This window comes from Fulmarus glacialis, unplaced genomic scaffold (genome assembly GCF_000690835.1).
Source record: "Fulmarus glacialis isolate BGI_N327 unplaced genomic scaffold, ASM69083v1 scaffold10950, whole genome shotgun sequence".
In the NCBI taxonomy this organism is placed as follows: Eukaryota; Metazoa; Chordata; class Aves; order Procellariiformes; family Procellariidae; genus Fulmarus; species Fulmarus glacialis.
The window spans coordinates 1-19,989 of NW_009185808.1; the positions used below are offsets into that span (position 1 = coordinate 1).

Here is a 19,989-nt window from a genome sequence, read left to right on the forward strand (position 1 = left end):
CCCAACACCCCCCAGGGCAGCCACGCACACACACCCCCCCCAAGACAAAGACTTACTGCAACACGCGGTATTAAAAATAACAGCTCTTGCAACATATTTTTCTGCAAAGACCAAAAAAAAAAAAAGCTCACACTAGGACCAGTATTCCAGTATTTTATTTGTTTTCACCTGTACAACAGCAATTAGCACCAGTACATCATTAAAGCCTCAAGCAGGTGAGCCCCAGGGTCGTTATCTTTGAGCTACCGCTAACTTTGCCGAATGCAGCTGGGTCTTATTTGCGTGAGTTGACAGGTCAAGCATCCTATAGTGCCTTGCTGGTTGCAGGTGGATAATTTTGGATTCAAGGCCAGAGGGAAATTACAGCTGGAGTTTAAGCATCACCCCCAGTGAGGACTAATGCCACAGAAATAATCTAGCAGAACTTGCCACAAGAAGGGACTTGGCTAGTCCCATCCTGCCTGCGAGACACGCTTTGGGCATCTAGGCAAGTTCAGCCTATGGACCAAGTTCTGGGTAGCTGCTACGCTCTCCCTTGGTGACCTGGGCTGTATCACAACTGTTTCCATGATAAAACAGCCTAAGCCCAGCTGCAGGACTGGGGACAGTCAGGAATGCACCAGCACAGGAACTGGTGTCAGTTTTAGCTCATCCTGCCTAGTAAGAGGGACGGAGGTGTAAGAGGAAAAGTATTGCTTACCCCACTAGAAGGTCACAGGGCTGTCCTAGGTAATTGCAATGGTTTGCAGTTCACAGCAGTATGCATGCCATATGCAGTGCAACAAGTCCTCTGGTCCAAGAGAGACCAGAGATCCTCTACACTTTGTTCCGTCCTTGCCAGAGGCAGCAGCACTGGCCCTTTTTGCTTTCCTAAGGGCTACCCTGGTTCCCAGTTGGAAGCAGGGAAGGCAGGTGTGGTAGACAACTACTGATCTGTAGTTAGCCAAGAACATTCCTTTCGGCTTTGGGCTTCCTTCCCACTGAAGAGTAACCCCAGCCCACCCGCCTCCCAGTTAACATCCAGCCCCAGATCCCCCAAGATCAGAAATCTGCAATAGTTTCATCAAATCTTACTAAGGCCATCGTTACTTTCATGATTGCACATAGCTTCCTCCGTCTCAAAAGCACAAGTATCTTCCTCAATGCTCAAGGAGAGGGTCAAGCTTCTGCCTGCTCCCTTCCCATGTGCAGGCAGCATGGGCAGGGCGACACGATGGCCTCCAGCACCGACGGTGCACGGCCAGAAGAGCTGACCCTGGACGGCTGAGCAGGCAGCAGGGACAACTGTCTGTCAGGAGCTGAGTGACAGGTCAGATGTACCACCGAGTTTTTTGGCAAGGAGAGGCTAAGTAAAAGGGCTCTGGACTGGAATCGCTGGAGCACAAGGTCATGGCACAGAATTGGGGCTTTAAAAGTCACCATTGCGCTCTCCAACACATGCAAAGGCAGGAGCAACCCCGGGCAGGCTCCAGGCCCCCTGGGAAGCCTTTAGGAGAGACATCACTGAAGCGACAGCACCCAGAATTGATTTGCGGTGTAGTCCAGTCACATCAAGTGGCAATAAAACCGTAAGTGGCTTCAGGACAGCAAGCCCCGTTTGCCTGAGATGAACAGTGGCTTTTAAAAAGATGACTAAATCCCATCAATGCTACGTATACAAACCTCATTTATTTTAAAAGCTCCTATTAAAGTGCCTTTTATTCCTAGCAACAGGCAGTTTTAAATTGCAAAATAACTTCTCCGATCAGCCAGCGACTGTCTTCATTCCCCGCGGGGAGAGAGGGGCTGAGGTAAACCCTTGGGGACAAGGGTTCTTGAACACTGTGTTTCGGGTGTCTGGACGAGGTGTCCTGTGCCCCGGCACGGGAGTGCTGGTGCAGCAGTTACTGTCCCGTGGCTTTGCCGTGGTGTGCAGGGTCTCCGCTGAGTTGCCCAGGACAACTTCACCTTCCAGAAACCTCTGGGGATCCAAAGCAGGTCTTGCCCCCGGTACGGATATGTCCCAGTGGGAAGCGTGCTGGAGCCGGCGGCTCAGGCTTCGGCGTCGTCCTGGCTCAGCGTGCCAGCGTCATGTAGGAGTGGTGTCGTCTCGGAGGAGGGGGGTGGTTTGCTCTGCGTGGTGGGATGGCGCGGGCTCTTCTCGGTGGCGGTTCTCTGAAGCAGCGGTTACAGCCACGCACTCGGCGGTGGCACTGTGGTCAGGCCTTAGTGTGCAGGTGTCACCACATGCCCACTTGGGACACACGTGCCGCAAACCTCTTGGACTTTCACGTGGCCAAGAACCCTTTTCTGAAGGCTTCTTAAATTGAAGATTTTTGCATCTCCTCCCCTAACAAAATGAAGTTATTTCCATTCCTGCCCACTGACACTTGTAACACCCCCCAACGCCCAGCCCAGAGAGCTGTGTCACCAAGTGGAGGAGCTACGGGACAAAGTCAATATGCTGCACAGCGTCAGAGAAGATGAAAGGGAGATGGACAGGGTCTTCTCAGGGACACAACAGCTTGAAGACCCCCAGACCCCAGCTGCAGTAGACACACAGTCAGCACCCATCCCTAGTATAATGGTAAGTGCAACCTCTGGGGAAGGCAAAGGATAGAAGCTGGTGCCTTCTGGCACCAAGAGGAAGGTTCCCGCTCGACCTAAAAGCCTACAAATACAAAATAGGTTCACCACCCTCAAAGTTGAAGAGGAGCCAGATATGGTTTCAAGCAGATCATGTAGGCCCTCCGATCCTAAATCATGCAAGACCCCCAGGAGGAAGCAGCAAGTGACAGTAGTGGGTCACTCTCTGCTGCTGTGGACAGAAGCACCCATCTACCCACCTGACCAGTCATCTAGAGACATTTGCTGCCTGCTGGAGACCTGGATCCAGGGTGTTGTGGAAGGACTGCGAGGCTTATCCAACCCCTTCACTATTACCCACTGCTTCTTCTGTGTAAGCACCAATGATAACACCAGGGCCACCTGGTGGTATCAAAAGTGACTACAGAACTCAGGTAGGGGGGAAGATAGGGTAAAAAAACCTGATTGATACTCAAGGATCACCTCCTCCAAGCTCAAGAGTGGTCCATCCCAACAAGCATCCCAAGTCAGGCAAAAATGCGAGCAGGCCTATGTGGATGAACAAAGAGCTCCTGGCCAAACTCAAATGCAAAAAGGAAGCACAGAGAAGGTGGAAGCAGGAACAGGTAACCCTCCCAGCATGCAGGGATGAAGTTAGGAAAGCCATAGCCCAACTGGAATTGAATCTGGCCAGAGATGTCAGAGACAACAAGAACAGCTTCTATAAGTACACAAGTGACAAAAGGATGACTAGGGGACATGTGGGCCTGTTGCTGAACGAGGCAGGAGACCCCAGAGACCAGGAGAAAGTCTGGAGCAAGGAACCGGAGCAAGGAAGATGTACCCTTGGTGGAAAAGGATGAGGACAGAGAACACTTAAGCAACCTAGACATGCATAAATCCAGGAAACACTTTTTTTGTGAAAACTGTAAAAAACTGGAGCAGTTTCCTCACACCAATCCTACTTTTCACCCTGATCCCCGCTGATATATTATTAGGGCTGCAGATCAGGTACACCAGGAGAAACAATAAGAGCATGTGCTTGCAGCCTGGTTAAGTGAGAGTATTAAGACATCTCAGTTGCCCTGAATAAAGCCATGAGACAATATCATCATATCAAAGCCTGCCAAGAGGGCATGGCTGGTAGGTGTGAACAGTAAACATTTCCATTTGATTGGTTTTAAGCAAAGCTTAATCAAATCAGGATGAGAAAGAAGTGTGTTACCTTGACTGGGTACCCACCTACAGTCTGGCTTCCCGCAACACCGTCCCCTTAACTGGAGGCAGCTTTGTGGCAGAGGTGGCCTGGTTGGCCTTATTACTGTCTGAGCTCTTTTTATTGCTACTCCAAAATAAAGAGCATTTTTCCTAGAAGACAATCAGGCTAGTTTATGGTACACTTGGACATGAGTTCCACAAAGGTTCCAATTTTAGGAGGAGATTTCAAATCACTGTTTAACTAGAATCTAGTTATTAATGAAGATTTCAAAATCTAGGTTAAACTAAGCCCTAGTTAAGATTTTAGTCAGTGTCAAGCCAGTTTTAAAATGGTCTGTTTGCCTTTTAAATGCATCACCAGACAGACCTTAGGCCACGTTAGCAGAAGAGAGCTATGATGCTGCGTCTGGGCATGTTTTACACTTGTACAGATTTACACATTTTTTAGAACTGCAGGTGCAAAGATGCATTTCAAACTGGCTCCACCATACACTAGACTAAGATTTAAGTGTTTTTCAGTACCTCATCTGGACTGGGTTTAGAGTACACCACTCCCTCCAGAAGCCAGAGGCAGACAAGATACTCCAAGGAGGAGTTGGGTTCAGGGAGACCTTCAGGCTGACGGTGCAGACAATGCCCCCGCCCGGTGTCCCCTCTGACATTGCCTGTGACTTCAAGAGGGAGGACTGTGCACGATTAAGCAATCATCACTAGATCAGCAACACTTCAATCAAATGAGGAACACACCTTGGCTGCAAATTGCCAAGTTTATGAGTTTATGATGTCTTCCAGTTTATGAGCTCTTATCTATTTATTAGGCAGAGACTTTCATGTGTTGTTGCACAGCTTCCTTAGAGATTTATAAGGTCATTGAGGCTTTTTAATCACTTTCCACGTAGTCAGGCGCTTCCTGCAGTTGATTTTTAGTTCTAGCACTTCATGACACTTTTGGCTGAGCACCCAAATACAGCTGGCTTACGCCTGGGTTTGGGCTATTTCACAACCAGATATTCAGTTGACTTGAGTGAATTTAAAATCCAGCTTTTCTTCCTGACCCTTTCTGGCATTGCTAAGGCTCTTTGATACCAGGAATTAAGACTTGCACAAAGCAGGGTGAGGAAGTGCCAGCCCAGGGCTGCATAAGGGCTTAGAAATAGCCGCTCAGCAAATACAGACATTTTTCAGATATGCTGGTGCTATGCAGCAGGGTGAAGTCTGTTTGCCAGCAACCACTTGCATTCGCTGAAGCAGAGAGGTTCAGCACACAACGCCTGACCATCTCGGGAGCACAGCAAGGGTTTAACGCTGAGCCCTCGGCCCTAGCATCGCTCCCACCCTGCAGGGAAGTGCATGGAGGAACAAGGAGATTGGGGATCATGTGGTTAAGTCAATTAAGCAGTTGTAGGCTTGGTTAAAATCCAATTACGTGATACTCTGAGAACGCTGGTGCTATTTAAAGTGGGTTTGCATTAGTGTTTCAGTAAGGGCAGTTACAGGAGGTTGAGCAAAAGCAGCCCCTCGCACGTGCTCTCCCCTTAGCCCGCTCTCGGCCTAAGCATCGCCTTTTTACCCCCACAAGTAGCCTCTTCACTTCTGTAGCTTTAGAGCCAGCTCAAGCCATTTGACTGTACTGCAAAACTAAATAAACTTTCTTTGATATAGGCCAGGGTAGGGAGCTAGATCTCTGCTTCAAGAGCTAAAGCTTTTAGAGAGCTTAGTGTTATCAGATGAACGTTTTGGAGCCAGAGCCACAGCTCTCCATCAAGTGTTTTAGCTGTTTTATATCCTGTCCTTACAGCTCAGACCCGTGTGCCAGCCAGGCACCTTCACTGCCCGCCCCATCGTGGGCCAACTTCTACCCAGCTGCCAGCTCCCTGCAGGCTTCGAAGGTCTTGGCTTCTCAGTAAGCCCAAATCCACAAAAGCCCTGAGGGTTTAGCTTCCAGAGCTATTTGGGGTAGTTTGCAGGGAAACAAGTGAGTTTCAGGGAAAGACAGGGTCCAGTCTGGGTTGAGAAGCAGCCACGGTGTCTGCGCCCCTTCTGCAAGAACACAGCGACTACATTTCATTGTGAACAAGCTGCGCTCAAGTAGCTACATCCCCTCGAGAAGGCTCTATTCAGATTAGAAAACTGTTGGGACCCTGCAGAGATGCACAGATTTGTGCAATCGCACAGACCTGCTGCTTTCCATGAGGCTGGGTTGATGAGCTAGGCTTGCTCTTTCATTAGCTGGATGAGCCGAGAAATGCCTCCTCCTACAGGAGCCCATTTCCATCCCTGTTATGCACCGAGATGGCCAGAAATGCTTTTATCTTATCTATTTGCAGCCCAATTTCTAGGTGGCCGCGGAAGTCCTGCTGCTACGTGCTGGCACCTGGCACCATTAGGACACGGCTCGTGGCATCAGCCAATGTTTCCTCAGGAGTGTTAGATTGTCAGCCCAACCTACATCATCTGATTAAGTCTGATTTGACTAACAGCATTTCCCATTAGACATCTGCAAGTTCTTACCTGACTCGTTGCCATGAGTACAGCTGCTAAGATAATGAGCAGGACACTCAGGCCAAGGAAGATATACTGCAGGTAGTCCAGCAGGGATGGGATCAGCACCAGGTTGGTGTAAAACTGCTTTAGGACTGAGCCTTCAATGGATCCGCTCTGCTCAGAAAAAGCAAAGTTGTCAGTGGCATTTCCCTCTCATCCAGGGCTGAGAGACCAGCTGCGCAACTCCTCTCCCACCACCTCCCACCACAGATTAGGGAATTTATGCAAGATTCAGTCAGGCTAGAAGCTTTTACTAAATAGTCGGGAGTCAGCTGGATGTGCACATAGCTGCACTCCCTGGCCCACGTTAGCGCGGGGATGCTGGCAGCTCTGTTCTGGGCCCTATTTAACCCCACATCTAGGACAGAGCCAGGGGTTTACCCAGTATAGTGCAGGGTTTGTTCAGCAAAAAGGGATTAACAACATAGCCAAGTAACGCAAAGCCTTCTGTTGGTGCTTAATTAGTCTGGCTGGCTTAAAGCTTTATTCAAAGTGGAGCTTCCCCAGCCCTGGATGATGGGGAAGCAGTTTCCCCCCTGCCTGCAAGGAGAGGCTCTGCAGAATCAGGTCGAGGAAGGCAGCTCACCTCTGCAAACCACAGCAGCGGCAGGACCACTGGCTTAATCTTCCCTGTTTGACTTGGGGTGGGGGGAGGAAAAAAAAAATAAATAAATACACACTTAGATTTCTGATTGATCAGACTACAACCAGTGTCAAAATTCTTCCTAAAGGGTCAGGTCTGACAGACTGATAGTGGCGAGGAAACCAGTAAGGAGGTAAAAAAAAGTGGGCTGGTCCCCAGTGGAGGGACCGCGTCCCAGCTTGGGCCTTTTGTGCAAGAGCAGAGCTTACGCTTCCATTCGTGCTTAACTGCCCGACGACAGCAGTAAGTGCCATCCCAAATCTGGGCTCCAGGGACATGAACTCGGTGAACTGGAATGCTAAACTTCATGCAGGTCCAAGACATCTCCGTCACCTGCATGGTACCAGAGGGCGGTGCAGCCAAGTTCACAGCACCGGGGCTGTCTGCTGGTGTATGCACTAGAGCCTGTCAAAGCAGCAAGTGCATGCTCCCACCCTTGCGGGTATTTAACATCTGGCACCAGACAACTGTTACAGAGCCCTTCCGTTTGCTTTCACGGAGCTGAAAGTGTCTTTTTGGACACAGGCTTCAACTGTCAACCCTGTAGGCAGTGTGTTTCGCCCCTCCGTGTTGGCTGTAACACCTTCTGAGCAGCAGCACGGTGCAGGGGAACCAATCCTGTGCCCAACCAGGAGATGCAGCCCATTTATCAGCTGTTCGGTCAGGGGCAGGAATACTGCAGGAGCCAAGCAAACAGGCAGCCACACACTGCCCTGCTAAAGGGTTGCAGTTTGGGTCACTGAATAGCTGACATTTCACCACGTGAGCCAGCTGGCTTCTGCAACCCAGACAACTGGTAATGTTAAAGCTACTTCATCTTTGGGGAGAATAAACTCTGCAGTGACCCCAGCGTCAGCAACACTCCCTGCTTGAGAAAGGGAGATGGCCATTTCTAAAAGGTGACTACTTACATTATACCAGACACCTGCTTTATGTACAGGTTCAGTTGGAGCTTGATGGAGCAATTCATGGGGATGCCCGTCATCTGCATAGGAAGAGATGAACCAGTTCATCAGTACAGCCAATGTTTGTCTGGAAAGATTTGCAGAAAAGCAGCCCTTTGCTTTCCATCGTAGCTGCTCTGGGTGCCACCTTCCAGAGAGACGAACTGGATCATCCAGAGATCCACTGCAGTCACCACACACAAGACCACCAAAGCACAAGCATCAATCAACCAGGCACTGGTCCCCAGGCTCTGGGGATGACTGCTCACGGAGGGACAGCACTGTCCCCATGGCAGTTTGCAGTCTGTCCCCTTCACTTGAACACTCACCAGCCAGCGAGTGTTGCACACAGCAGCATCCAGAAGGAAGCACCTCCCTTGGGGTGGTCTGAAGGCACAAAGCTAACCTGAACAGACATGGCTCTGCAGAAGAAGGCAGCACGCATTCAGCAGGCAGACAGCATGAACCAGGGAGGTGTTGCGTGACCCAGGGCTTGTGGGACTGAACCTAAACAAGTTCAAGTTACCGAGTAGCATATCCAACCTGTAAGTCACTCCCTAGGCAGGATGTTTTAATAGCAACTTCAGTGTTTTCTGAAGTCTGATCAGCCTCTTCTGTTGCTCATCTTACCAGCAGCAGGACGGAAACACATCAGTGTAAAAGATTCATGCACACAGCAAAGGACAAAACATTTCTCATAACTAGGAACCAACAGCCACTGTCCAGCAACTCCCCAAGACACCATACTTCAAAGTTGGTCTTGTTGACACCCATTAAGGCATTGGTTTCGCATGACACTGCAGTTTTGCAACACATTTCTAAGGGCAGAGAGTTTTTGTTGGATTGCCCCTGTTTGTACTCAGCCAGCTGCAGCTAGATAAGAATATAGTTTATTGTGCTGTTATCAGTAGATGTTTGATACTGTAATAAACTTAATTAAATTTTCATAACTGTAATAAAAAAAGCAGAGAGAACCCAATGCCTAGATAAGAAGCACAGCTTACCTTACCTCAAGAGGAGGGATTGCTTTCTTGCTTGAGGAAACATCACTGAACGTTTGGAAGATCTGACCCAAACATGCAACACAGGCCTTGGGTGGAAGATCCCAAAGTTCCCTCCCCATCAGCAGCTGGGACAATAATGGCTCAGGACAGCCCAGCTCACCACCACTGGAGTAGTGACTTCACCCTTATGCTATAGATATGCACAAAGCATAACACTGCAACAGTCCAGTGCAGAAGCAGCCAGATAAGCAAGCTGAGAGAGCAGAAGAAGCCAGACCAAAAATTATGGCGATAGCTTCAGCTACACCATGGTCTTCAGACTTTGCCAGTCATGGCAGTGCCTGTTTGCAGATTTGGGGCATAACTGGGCTGCTGCTGGATTCACCTCCTGCTGATCTGAGTCAGTGGAAAGAACTTGACTGTGCTTATCGAGACAATTATGCTCATAATTAGTTCTGCTATTCTCTAGAAGCCAGACTAATTATTCAATTAGTTTATTGCTTCGACATTTTTATCTGCACATGTCCTCGCCAGTCTTTGCGCTACGGAACCTACTCCAATCAGTGCCACAAGAGCAGAGCGAGGCCACCATGCAGCTGGTGGCAGGCTTCCCCACCCAGCCACCCAGCCCGGGCTGGACCCCCAGCACTAGGAGAGGACCCCCCCAGGCTCACCCACCGGGTGCACGTCGAGGAAGAGCGCGTGCTGGTCCTTGCTGGGGTGGAGGCCTTCGACGGCGTTCACCAGGGCTGGGTCGGCATTGTAGAAGTGAGGATGGGAAATGAATATCGGTGCATCTGGATGAGAACAAAGACACCTTAAGCTCATCCAAACCCATCTGAGACTTTTTGTTGAGGTTTTTTAAAGCCATTGCAGCACTTGTTCTGAACAGGCTTTTACACTTTTCTCCTCCCAACCGGAAAGCTCCTTCCCTTCCCTCCCTGCAGCTTATTCCATTGCTCTGGGAGGGTTAAGACCCAGCATTTAAGCCACCCTCCCCCTCCATGCACCACGCAATGCCATGGTAACTCGCTGTATCTGGGTTAGGACACTAAGTCTGAACTCTCACTCCTGTGTGACCTGCACTCACATCCAAAGTTAACATTTAATTTGGCAGTTACATGGCCTGTCTCTTCCTACGCTTCCTCTCCTGCCTGCCCCCTCCCCAGCCCGGGGACGTAACGCTCCCATCACATCCTTGGGCATTCCCAAGCAGGCCGTGGACCGAGGGGACTTCGGGCACTGCTGAGATGCCTGCGGGAGTGCAAGCGAGAACGCCGCGCACGCAGACCCCGGCAGTACCTTTTAGCACTCTGGCAGATAGCCGAGCCAATTTTCCATACAGGCAAGCTCGTATCACATCCCTACAGTTTAATATCGGTACGGCAGGGAGAGCCCGGGGAGGAAAGGACTTACTTAGCCTACAGGTGCTGACGTTCTGGATGCCAGACTGCATGCAGGGGCAGAAGCCTTCGTTGGGTGGATACTCCGTGCCATTGGCGAAAAGAGTTTTCGGTGCCACAAAGCGGTAGGTGGGCACACCCTCAAACTTCCCAGACCGCTCGTACACCAGTGTCATGGATCTGGAAGGGTTTCAGTGGAGAAGGATCAGGATTAGCCAACAGGTTCCCAGCCCAGAACCAGCCTCTTATCTTCGCTGGATAAGATGCGGTTGCAACGTAACTTAGACTTTGAGATCAAGATAAATACTCAGAGCGGTGCTTTGGATGGGGAATGAGTATTTAAGCCATTTGCTTTCCATGTTTTAAGCACAGATAAAGGGCTGGTCTGGACTAGTTATGGAGAGAAACCACAGGCTTATAAATCTGTTTGCAGCATCCAGATGAGATCTGTTTAAAGGCATGTAGTAATCCCCAGGGCTGCTCTCCAAGAGGTAATACCCTCTTTGTGCAAACCTTGGCTCCGAGGTAGAAGTGCTCTGTCACAGGGGATGGACACCAGCTAAGTCTCTTTTGCAGCACAACTCCAGCATATAGGCTATCAGAGGGGTGGAAAATTTTACTACATTGTGCAGCAAGATTTTTTTTCTTGATACAACAGGTTAGTGATGTTATGCTACATTATTGCTACCAGCTGGCCAGGATAGATGCAAGTTTCCAGGAGGGAAGTTTGATCCCTTCACACTCAAGTGAGGTTTGCAGGGATGCAGACAGCCTGGGGATGCTTATTCCTACAGCTGCCTTCTGACACCAGGACCAAGGATGGGGGATTCTGGGCACGTTCAGCACTGACGTGCATGCCCCTTGGCTGTGCTCACCTTCCAGCAAGGAGGCAGAGGCTGCTGCACCACATCAGCAGGATAAAGCCTTGCCTACCTTGCAGGGACATCCAGGTAGTTGCATCTCAGCATCAGCTGCACTTAACATGCAAACAGCAGGAGATGAGGCCTGCATGCCCTGCAGCAAGGCAGATACGCTCTTAGTCTATCAACTGACTCCTTCCTAGCCATCTGGGCTAGCAGAGAGGCCGAGAAAGATTTAGGAAGAAGAGACAGTACTGCCTGGTGAAGAGGCAGAGCCACTTCCTCCACAGCACTATCCTGCGGGAACCTCCTGCGCTAACAAAAAACCAAGCTTGGTTTCCTCCACTTCGCTTTATTTATGGCCTGGAAACACGCTCTGTTCCCTAGAAAATTTCTGTAGTTTTACAGAAACAGGTATGTGTATTTAAACTTTGATTACTGGTAAACTTCCCTGCAAGTCCTTGGCTATGGGTCATTCTGGTATTTGCTGATGTCCTTTGTGTAGAGGAATTCCTGCACTAATACTTGGCTCAGCTGACGGTGCTTGTTCTGCTGAAGAGGTCATTGTTCTCTATTCAGCATGAACACTTGCTTGTTTTGCAGCACTATCTACAAAGCCTGAATTGACATTATCTTCCCCAAGCTGGGGACAGGGTTTTGTGCCACCACCTGCCTCCTGGCCTCCCCTCCTTCCAGCCTCAGGGAGTTTCCACACAGGCAGGCTCTGCAGGGTTCTTTAACCCCTGCCTGATCAGCTAAGGTCAGGGTGTCTTCTACAGGACGGACACGAACAGCAGTGCATGAAGTAGGCAGCAAAAAAAGGGAAGCAGCCTGGAAACGGTGGCAGAAGCCCCCACAACATCACTTCTGCAAGCATTTAGTCAGCTGAAATAGTTCTGCAAATGGTTATAGCAGCATTTCCTTATGACAACTCTTACTTATCCCTCTCGCCTCCCACATCTTATCTAGCCTGGTTATTTTCTACTGATTCAACATGGGCAAATTAGACTTCTCCAGTGATCTGGAAGGTATTTATGAATACCACAAGACGCTGCTAATTAGACAACTCTGTTTGCAAAGCTCAGATTCTGCAACACCGAACTGCAGCTGAACTTTAACTACAGAAACTAGTCCCGAGCCCTCTGCGTCACTGCACAGGTACTCTGTGGGCACAGGAGGAGCACTGCATCTCCTGCTACCTGCACAGGGACAAACTGGCAGCTGTGGCCTCACCTGCAGGCATCAGGGCTGTAGAACTCCAATGATGTTGGGGACATGAACGGTGGCCACATCTCCCCTGTGGTTCCATTGATCATGTTGCACTCGCTACTCCGCCAGTAGTTCACCTGCGGGACAGATGTAGAGAGAAGAGCCCAGAAGGATGAGCTTACTGGAGAGTTGGCTTCCACCCCTGCATGGGACATACACCACTCTACACTGCTTCCATAGGAGCTTGAGATAGCCCCACTGAAGAGCTTCCAAGATCTTTCCCATCCAAACGTCTGCCCAATTAATGGAAAAACAGGACAAGATCCCCCTATCCCAAGTGCTCCCGCAGTGGTCAATCCATAGATTCAGTTGATTTTAGTTAGGAGTGGAATTCCACAAGGGAAGAATAAGCACCCCTTTAACAAGGACATTTAAATAACATCTTAAACACAGGCCACGGGAGCCTGGGACTTCAATCATTAGAAGCAACCGGCTCCATCAGCATTTCAAGGGAGTCCAAGTGACACTGATGATCAGCTGAACTTAAAGGTTTATGACAAGCCTCTTGTCATATGGCTGCCTTCTGGCAATTTGATAGAACAGAAGTTGCAGCAGTTGAAGTCCCATAGAAACTTGCCTTCAAACCTACGACCCAGAGATACGACAGCACTGAGAGCTTTCAGTTTATCTTGCTTTAGATCAGGCATTGCCCCCCGTATTAAAGGTTTGTTGCCCGACACTTACCTTCTTTAGTCCATTCCATGAATCCACCATGTGAACTCTACTGATGTTCTTCATGCCCGTGTTCACTGTGAACAGTCCCGAATTGGAGTTGTTAAGCTGCAGAGAGAAGAAACTAACTTTTAATCCATTATACGCAGCAAGATTGCAATATGTTAATGACTTTGCATGCTTCGGCAGCTCTGGGGTGCTTCACACTGGAAGCTACTGAACTTTTACTTATTTCAGTTGCCAGCGATAGCTTTCAACACATGCATTTCTGCTTGAGGAGAGAATTAAGGCAACCTTACACAACCACCACCAGCTACACATGGCTGCTCCAAACAGTTTGTGAGGGGGATAGCCCAGACACTCAATCCCAAGACCAATGTGATTTTAGTGTTCCCAAGCAACAGTTTACTTACCTCTATAAATAAGCCAAATTTCCCCTTGAAAGGGATCAGGCCAGGAACAAACATATTTATTGTGTCTATAAGAGGGTCTTCATACCCCCACATGATCTCCCCCACCGTCCGGTTCATGAACGCCTCCTGTTTCAGGCCAGCCAGGGCTCCACTCAGTAAAAGCTTCACAAAGTTTGGCAGGTTTTCCATCATTACAGCCGCTCCCTGGGAAAGAAAACAAACCTCTGAGACGAGAGCCTCATCTTTACCAAAGAGGAAGCAATGCATCTTCAGTGCTCAGCAAGGTCCTTCTGCTGCACCGATCTACAGCCCTAGAGAAATCCTTTGGACAAACTGAGGTTCACCATTTATCCCCAGTTTGGGAAGAAAGCAGTTGAGGGCTCACCGTCTTCATTTTCCCAGAGGACACTCAGACAAGGTTGCAGACTTGAGTGCAGCCACTTTGCCAGCCGCTCTGCTTTTGGAAGGGTAATGGACCAACACAACAACCAACACCCAGAAAGCAGAAAACTCCGTTTTATAAGCTTAACCACCTCATGGCTTGATTAGCCTTAAGCCCTACAAGAAAGTAAGCTTTGAGTCAGTAGTGGGCATCATCGCCCTCCCCACAAGCTCAGAAGTTGGTACCCATCCAGGGAGCAAGTTCTTACCATCATCAAAATGTTTGGCACAACGATGTACTCTTCTTCGCTGCCGTTGGACAAGTCTGGCTGGAAGAAGAGTTTCCGGTACTCCAGGAAGGAGACGGTGTCATTGTCATGGAACGTGATATTTGTTTTATACCTGAATTCTCTGCAAAGAGATGGGAAAGATCATGGGAACCTTCCCCCATGCAGTGCCCCTGCAACGCCTGTGGAGCAAGGATGGGGTCCACAGGCCTGGGCTTGCTTCTGAAGACCAGAGGAAGGAGACCAAACCCCAGCAAGAAGCCATGGGACAGCAGGGGAGGGAGCATGCCGGGGAACAGGCGTCAACCTCACACCCCGCCCAGCGTTAGGAGGAGATGGCGGCCTGGGAGTGAGGCATCCCTGACAGATGGGATTCTGCAGCAACCCGCAGACACCAAGTGTTTCTTCCCAGCTGATGAGAAGTCTGAGAGAAAAGCATAAATCCCCTCTGTCACTTCGTCTACAGCCGTTGAAAAGCCCAGCCCTATCAGAGAGATGCCCAGATAAGCAGACCTACACCAACCCACATGCCAAAATAACCTGCAGAAAGGAGAGGACCAAACAAGATGGCACAAACCCCACCAATGAGCCCACACTAATTTGCCCCAGAGCTTCCCTGATGGCTCCCAGGCTCAGGGCAGCTCAACCCTCCACGCAGCATCACGGCTCTCCTGCTCCTCAGGGCTTCGGGCATGCCATCTCCTGCACGCTGCCCAGCACCACTCTGCTCCATGCCACGGCAGCAACCCAGTCTCATGGGGGCTGCAGTGCTCCACAGTAGCATGAGGTTGTCCCCAACATCACGAGCTCCCGAGGCAGCTGAAACTCAACCCACCAGCAAAAACAAAGTCCTTTATTGTGGAGCCTCTGTTTTATGGCCCACATTAGGGAAGGGCACTAATCTTGCTCAGCGACAACACAAGGACACTAATAAACTTTGCCCCTTTGTTTATTCTTATTTATGGTAAGTAAAGCCTTTTCCCCAAGCCAAGTGACTGATGCGATCACAACTTACAGAATCCACATGGTCTTATGGTGTGACCTAGCAAGCCCAGGGGAAACAAGGGTATATACATACCGCCAGGTTTCCCCCAGCGCTACTCAAACAGCTTTGGATTAAATCAGTAATCTTCCCACATGAGCTTGCTTAGGCTGCTGACCTAACTTTACCTACATGTGTTGAATACTGCTATTTATGGGTAAATTCACACGCTCAACTCAACATAAACCATCACTTCACATTTCAGGTCCAGAGAAGCATCCGGGACTTCAACCGCCATCCTCAGCCATGACAAATAGACCCAGCCCTGCTGTAGGTGGGCCTGAGCAAGTTTTAGTGCTCCATACTGGTTCTCATGACCAGAGCATTCATGTTAGGCAGATTCTGGATCTCATGTTAGAGAAGAGGTCTTAGGCCAACCCATGATGTTTGATGTTGAGGTGACTCCAGCTCTGGAGCTGGACTCTTAAATGCACAGCGAGGATGAAAACAAGTCCACTCTGAAGAGGAGGATTGCCCACCATCACACCAACACCCCTCATGCCTATGTTTGGACCGTATCAGCCCAAGTCTGGCTGCCCAACAGGTCTCAGCACAGGACTGAGCTCCACAACTCAGTGAAGCACAGACCAGCCTTACCACACGGGCAGCCAGAGGTCCTACTTGTGGCTTTAGCAAGAGCAGAGCAATTAGAGCACATTTGGGTCGCTTTAAAATCCTGTGCCACTGGACTCACGCCAAGTATGCTAATGCCATGCCCTCCTACCAGAGGAGTCAGCCAGAAGCCTGGCAGGCAGCACGGTGGCTGGGCTTGCGCCGAGCTGGACCACAAGCGGTACCTGACCTGTAAACGTAGGGTCCACGCTGGTTCAGCACCGGCTTCGCTCCCTGGAGGACCTCCTTGGGATTCAGCACTTCGAAGAAGTGCACCGACATGTAGAAAGGAACGGGAATGTCTTTCCACATGCTGAAGGAGATGCTGCTGGGGTCGATCCTGACGTTCTGCAAGGAAAAGAAAAAGAAAGAGTAAGGAGACACAACTCTTCGGTTCGGTGGCTGCAGTTGAGCACATCTACCCTTGATTCCACGTCAGGCCCAGCTGAAGGCAGCACTTCTAGCCAGAGGATCCAGGCATGTTATGCAGACTGAAACGGAGTCAGATCTAAACTGGGAACTCTTATGTACGCAGAAGCATCAAGTTCATGCCACAGGATGTCTGTAGGCTTATTTATTCAGGCTCAACTTTCCAGATCCTACCCACAGGATTTCAGAGTTGTTTTGACATGCTGGAGGCTCGCTCTGCGCCAGACAAGCCAGCACTGAATTATTCACAGCTCTGCATGTTTGACTTCCCTGGCACAAGCAACCCTGTCCCAAAGGCCTCTGCTTGTCTGCCAGGTTTGGCAGCTCCACGCAGCCAGAAACAAGGGCTGGGAGAGGTGGCACACCCATCCACACAACTGCTTGGGTATTGGCAGGGAGGGTCCGCTGAATTCCGAAAAAACGGATAGAGAACTGGGATGGCCAACCCAGCTATGTCCCGAAGCGCCGTGCAGGACACTTTGGCCTCCTCTCAGCTGCCATCCTGACTCATAGTTGGCCGTAAGGCAGGTCAAAAGCAATGCACATCGTGATTTCCACATCACTGTCCTGGTTGGGGGGAAATGCCTGCAGGAGCCCAAACATGACTTAAGCCCTCGCCAGCTCCCCAGCCCAGGAGCTGGCATCTGGGCACATCTGTCTCCACTGCCTCCCGGGGCTGCCTTACGGACAAGAGCCTGTTCCCTCTTGAGCATTTGTTTTGGGTGTGTTCCACCATAATCTTTGCTTCCTCCACAAGCACAAGCCCTTGCCGTGGTTAAGTAACCCAGCTTATGGAAGCAGGTTTGATCCACTAATTGGTGCGAAGGCATGTGGGCATTAACCCGCTGCAGCTCGGCAGCCCCACAACGGCTCTCCAGCCCTGGAACAGCTCGATCTGACTGTGCACGTATTTGCTGCCACAGGGGGTCGAGAAAGAAAGCTGCCGGAGGCTTCCCCGTAATGCCCCATCTTTCTTCAGCCATTTCATGGCAAGGCTGTGCCACCTGCAAGCAGCAGGGCTTTGCAAGCCCCTCGCTCAAGCCCAGATCCTCCAAGCCCTACCCCCGAGCAGACATCTCCACAGTGCACTGTAACTCACCCAGCAAACCCTTCCCACCTCCACGTCAACACCCACCTGCTGCTGGCCGAGAGCCTCCATCCTGCCAGCCTCAAGGGTTTCATGGCAAAGAAGCAGTTAGAAGACAAGATTTTATTTAGCCTGCTTTATAATCCCTACTCCTGAGTGTCCAATAGAGTCTGAACAGCAACATCTGCTTTCCTTCACTTGCTTATTCTGTCTTGCACTCCCTGGAGCCCCTATTGCATATGCATTTATTTATATAATACGTACACAGTCAGATGGAGATGCATCCCAGATCCCTGCTACCTTTCTAGGTCCTCTCCCATCTGGGCACAGCAGCTCAAGGTACTCCACAGCTGCTGCTAAGCAAGATCTACTAAGGGTAGCCTTGGAATTAAGCTACTTGTAGGTCAAAACAAACAGGGTCATACGTCTGAAATAAAAATAGAATATTTTTCACTTAGATGGGTTACAAAGTGTCACTGAGAGGTTTGACCCCTCCTGACCATGCTGATTTCTGTTGCTGAGGAACTGAAAAGAACTGCCTACTGCTCATCTCCTCCAGACAGGACCAGAGGAGCAGCAGCTCCATCAACAGTGCCCAAATCCTGCTTCTCCGGGAGGGAGGCTTCAGGCACCCTGCTCAGTAAAACCGAGAGTTGAGGTTTCCTCTTCAGATTGAGAGGAGCAGTCATGCTGCGTGCAAGCGCAACCACTGTGTCAGACCTCATCCTCCACATCCTCTCACCACCATCCTCATCACCCTGCTAAAACAGCAAAGACAGTGCTGGCAGTCTTCTGCCAGCTTTCACGAGGGAGAGCACAAGAGTGGAGAAGAAATGGTAAGTGGCAGATGGATGAGTCGATGCAGTCTCACTGTGTTAAAGCTCGTATCTTAGGCAGGTCTGTGGCACTCCAGGTGCTTCCAGAAAAGCAACGTCCCCAGGTTTTACAGAGCCAATGTCGCAGGCAGCCCGGCTGCCAGGACAGCAGCCGATGCAGATTCAGTTTCTGCAAATGGGGCAGGAGATGGGCTCCAGGTTCCCTGTTTCTACGGTGCATTCCCCCACACATTTTACTCAAAGATATCCCCAAAGCTACAACCTTTTTTGCAGCTAAGTGCTTCACCATCTTGACCTTCCACGCAGATCTTGGGAAGCCAGGACTGGCAAGCCAGCCTTCAACTGCCCAATCCCTGCCACTAGCCCTTCATGGCCCAGCTCTTCCTCTTACCCACCACTCTGAAGACCAACCCAGGAGTTTTAGTAAGGCCCTGGATATTTCTCACCACCCTAGACATCAGCACTCAGTTATTTTTTTCCATTTCACATTAAGCCTCATAAGAACTCAGGACCATTTGGGTCACGCTGAAGGTGTGGAGACCAAGGGCTTGAGATGAAGAGAGACCTGAGGAGAAACAAGGGTTGGTCTTTTCCTCATCTTTTGTTTCACTGCAAGTTATTAGGAATTAGCTAATCAGGTAGAAAGAATCAGGACTGGCTAAAAAGAGGAGGGCAGAAAGGTTTTTGCACCAAAAATGTCACTCCAGTTCTGCAGGGGCCATTCAGCCTTTTCTTTGTGGGTACCAGCTCCATGAACTGGACGAGGATTGACTTTTACTGCTTAAGCCACAGGACTGTCTGACTTTGCCCAGCCCAGCCAGCAACACTTCCAGAGGATACGTTTAAGTAGAATTTTTTTTTTGGCAGAGACTTTGCAGCACATGTAACCACAGCCATTTATTCACCTCTTTCATCAGAAGCACATTTCCAGTGCTGACCTGGGTAGGTGCAAACTTGGAGAAATACCCAGGCAGGGGGCACATCTCCTTTGGGCAGGGAGAAAAAGGTTTGGCTAAATGTGGGAATAAGGCAAATGGTTCGTCACAACAGGATAACTGGTGTCCCGACAGTGAGGACAGGAGCACTGGCTCCCAAGTCTCTGTGCAGCAGTTACTGAACAGACCAACAACTCTATCCACAGCCCCACACCTTAACCATGGGGGATAAACGCCCCTTCGGCCTCAGGACCTCTCTTGTGGGTAAGAGAGGTCTTCAGAGAGGTTGCTCTTTAGGTTTCCCAGTTGAGCAGGAGAAGACTTGGAGGTTGCTCCATGCACGAGGCTCCTTCAGAGCACTCCTGCACACCGCCTGTCCCATCTCCAGTTTGGCAAGCATCTCATCAGAGTACATCTGAGCCTGGTAACCTGTACACCTATTTCCAAAAGGAGTGCTGCAGGTAAGGGCAGTAGGGACAGGAGGAAAGGCTGGTGCTCGGGGCAACGCTCAGCCCAGCACCACCGGCACTGTCCCCCCAGCCAGCTCCAGCCACACAAAAAGCCTTTGCTAATGAGGGACGAGAGCCCGTTCAGCCCAGGCACGTTTGCTGCAACCAAGGGTGGAACATCCCAAGCCCCGATTCGCCCGCATTAAGACAGTGGGGCTGCTCAGCGGCACTGAAGCAGGGACCCTCGGTGCTGAGCTCTCTCACGCTCCCCCGGATCACACTAGAGAGGGAGAACATGCCCGTGCACCAGCCCTGGCTGCGCACCGGCTCCAGCACACCCTACTCCGCACCACCATCACCCCTGCACCTCGCACCCGGTCCTGCATGCACACCAGC

At 50.3% G+C, this 19,989-nt stretch overlaps 1 protein-coding gene across 1 annotated transcript; it reads right to left on the reverse strand.

Moving 5' to 3' along the window:
* Window positions 1-3,807: 3,807 nt before the first annotated feature.
* SCARB1 (scavenger receptor class B, member 1) lies at window positions 3,808-16,205 on the reverse strand (the record flags this gene model as incomplete). Its single annotated transcript, XM_009578642.1, has 11 exons — window positions 3,808-3,933; window positions 6,295-6,441; window positions 6,914-6,965; window positions 7,882-7,955; window positions 9,597-9,715; window positions 10,335-10,501; window positions 12,415-12,527; window positions 13,135-13,230; window positions 13,536-13,739; window positions 14,186-14,327; window positions 16,048-16,205. Coding segments are annotated over 11 exons (1,398 nt in total), but the record flags the coding sequence as incomplete, so codon positions are not given.
* Window positions 16,206-19,989: the final 3,784 nt, after the last annotated feature.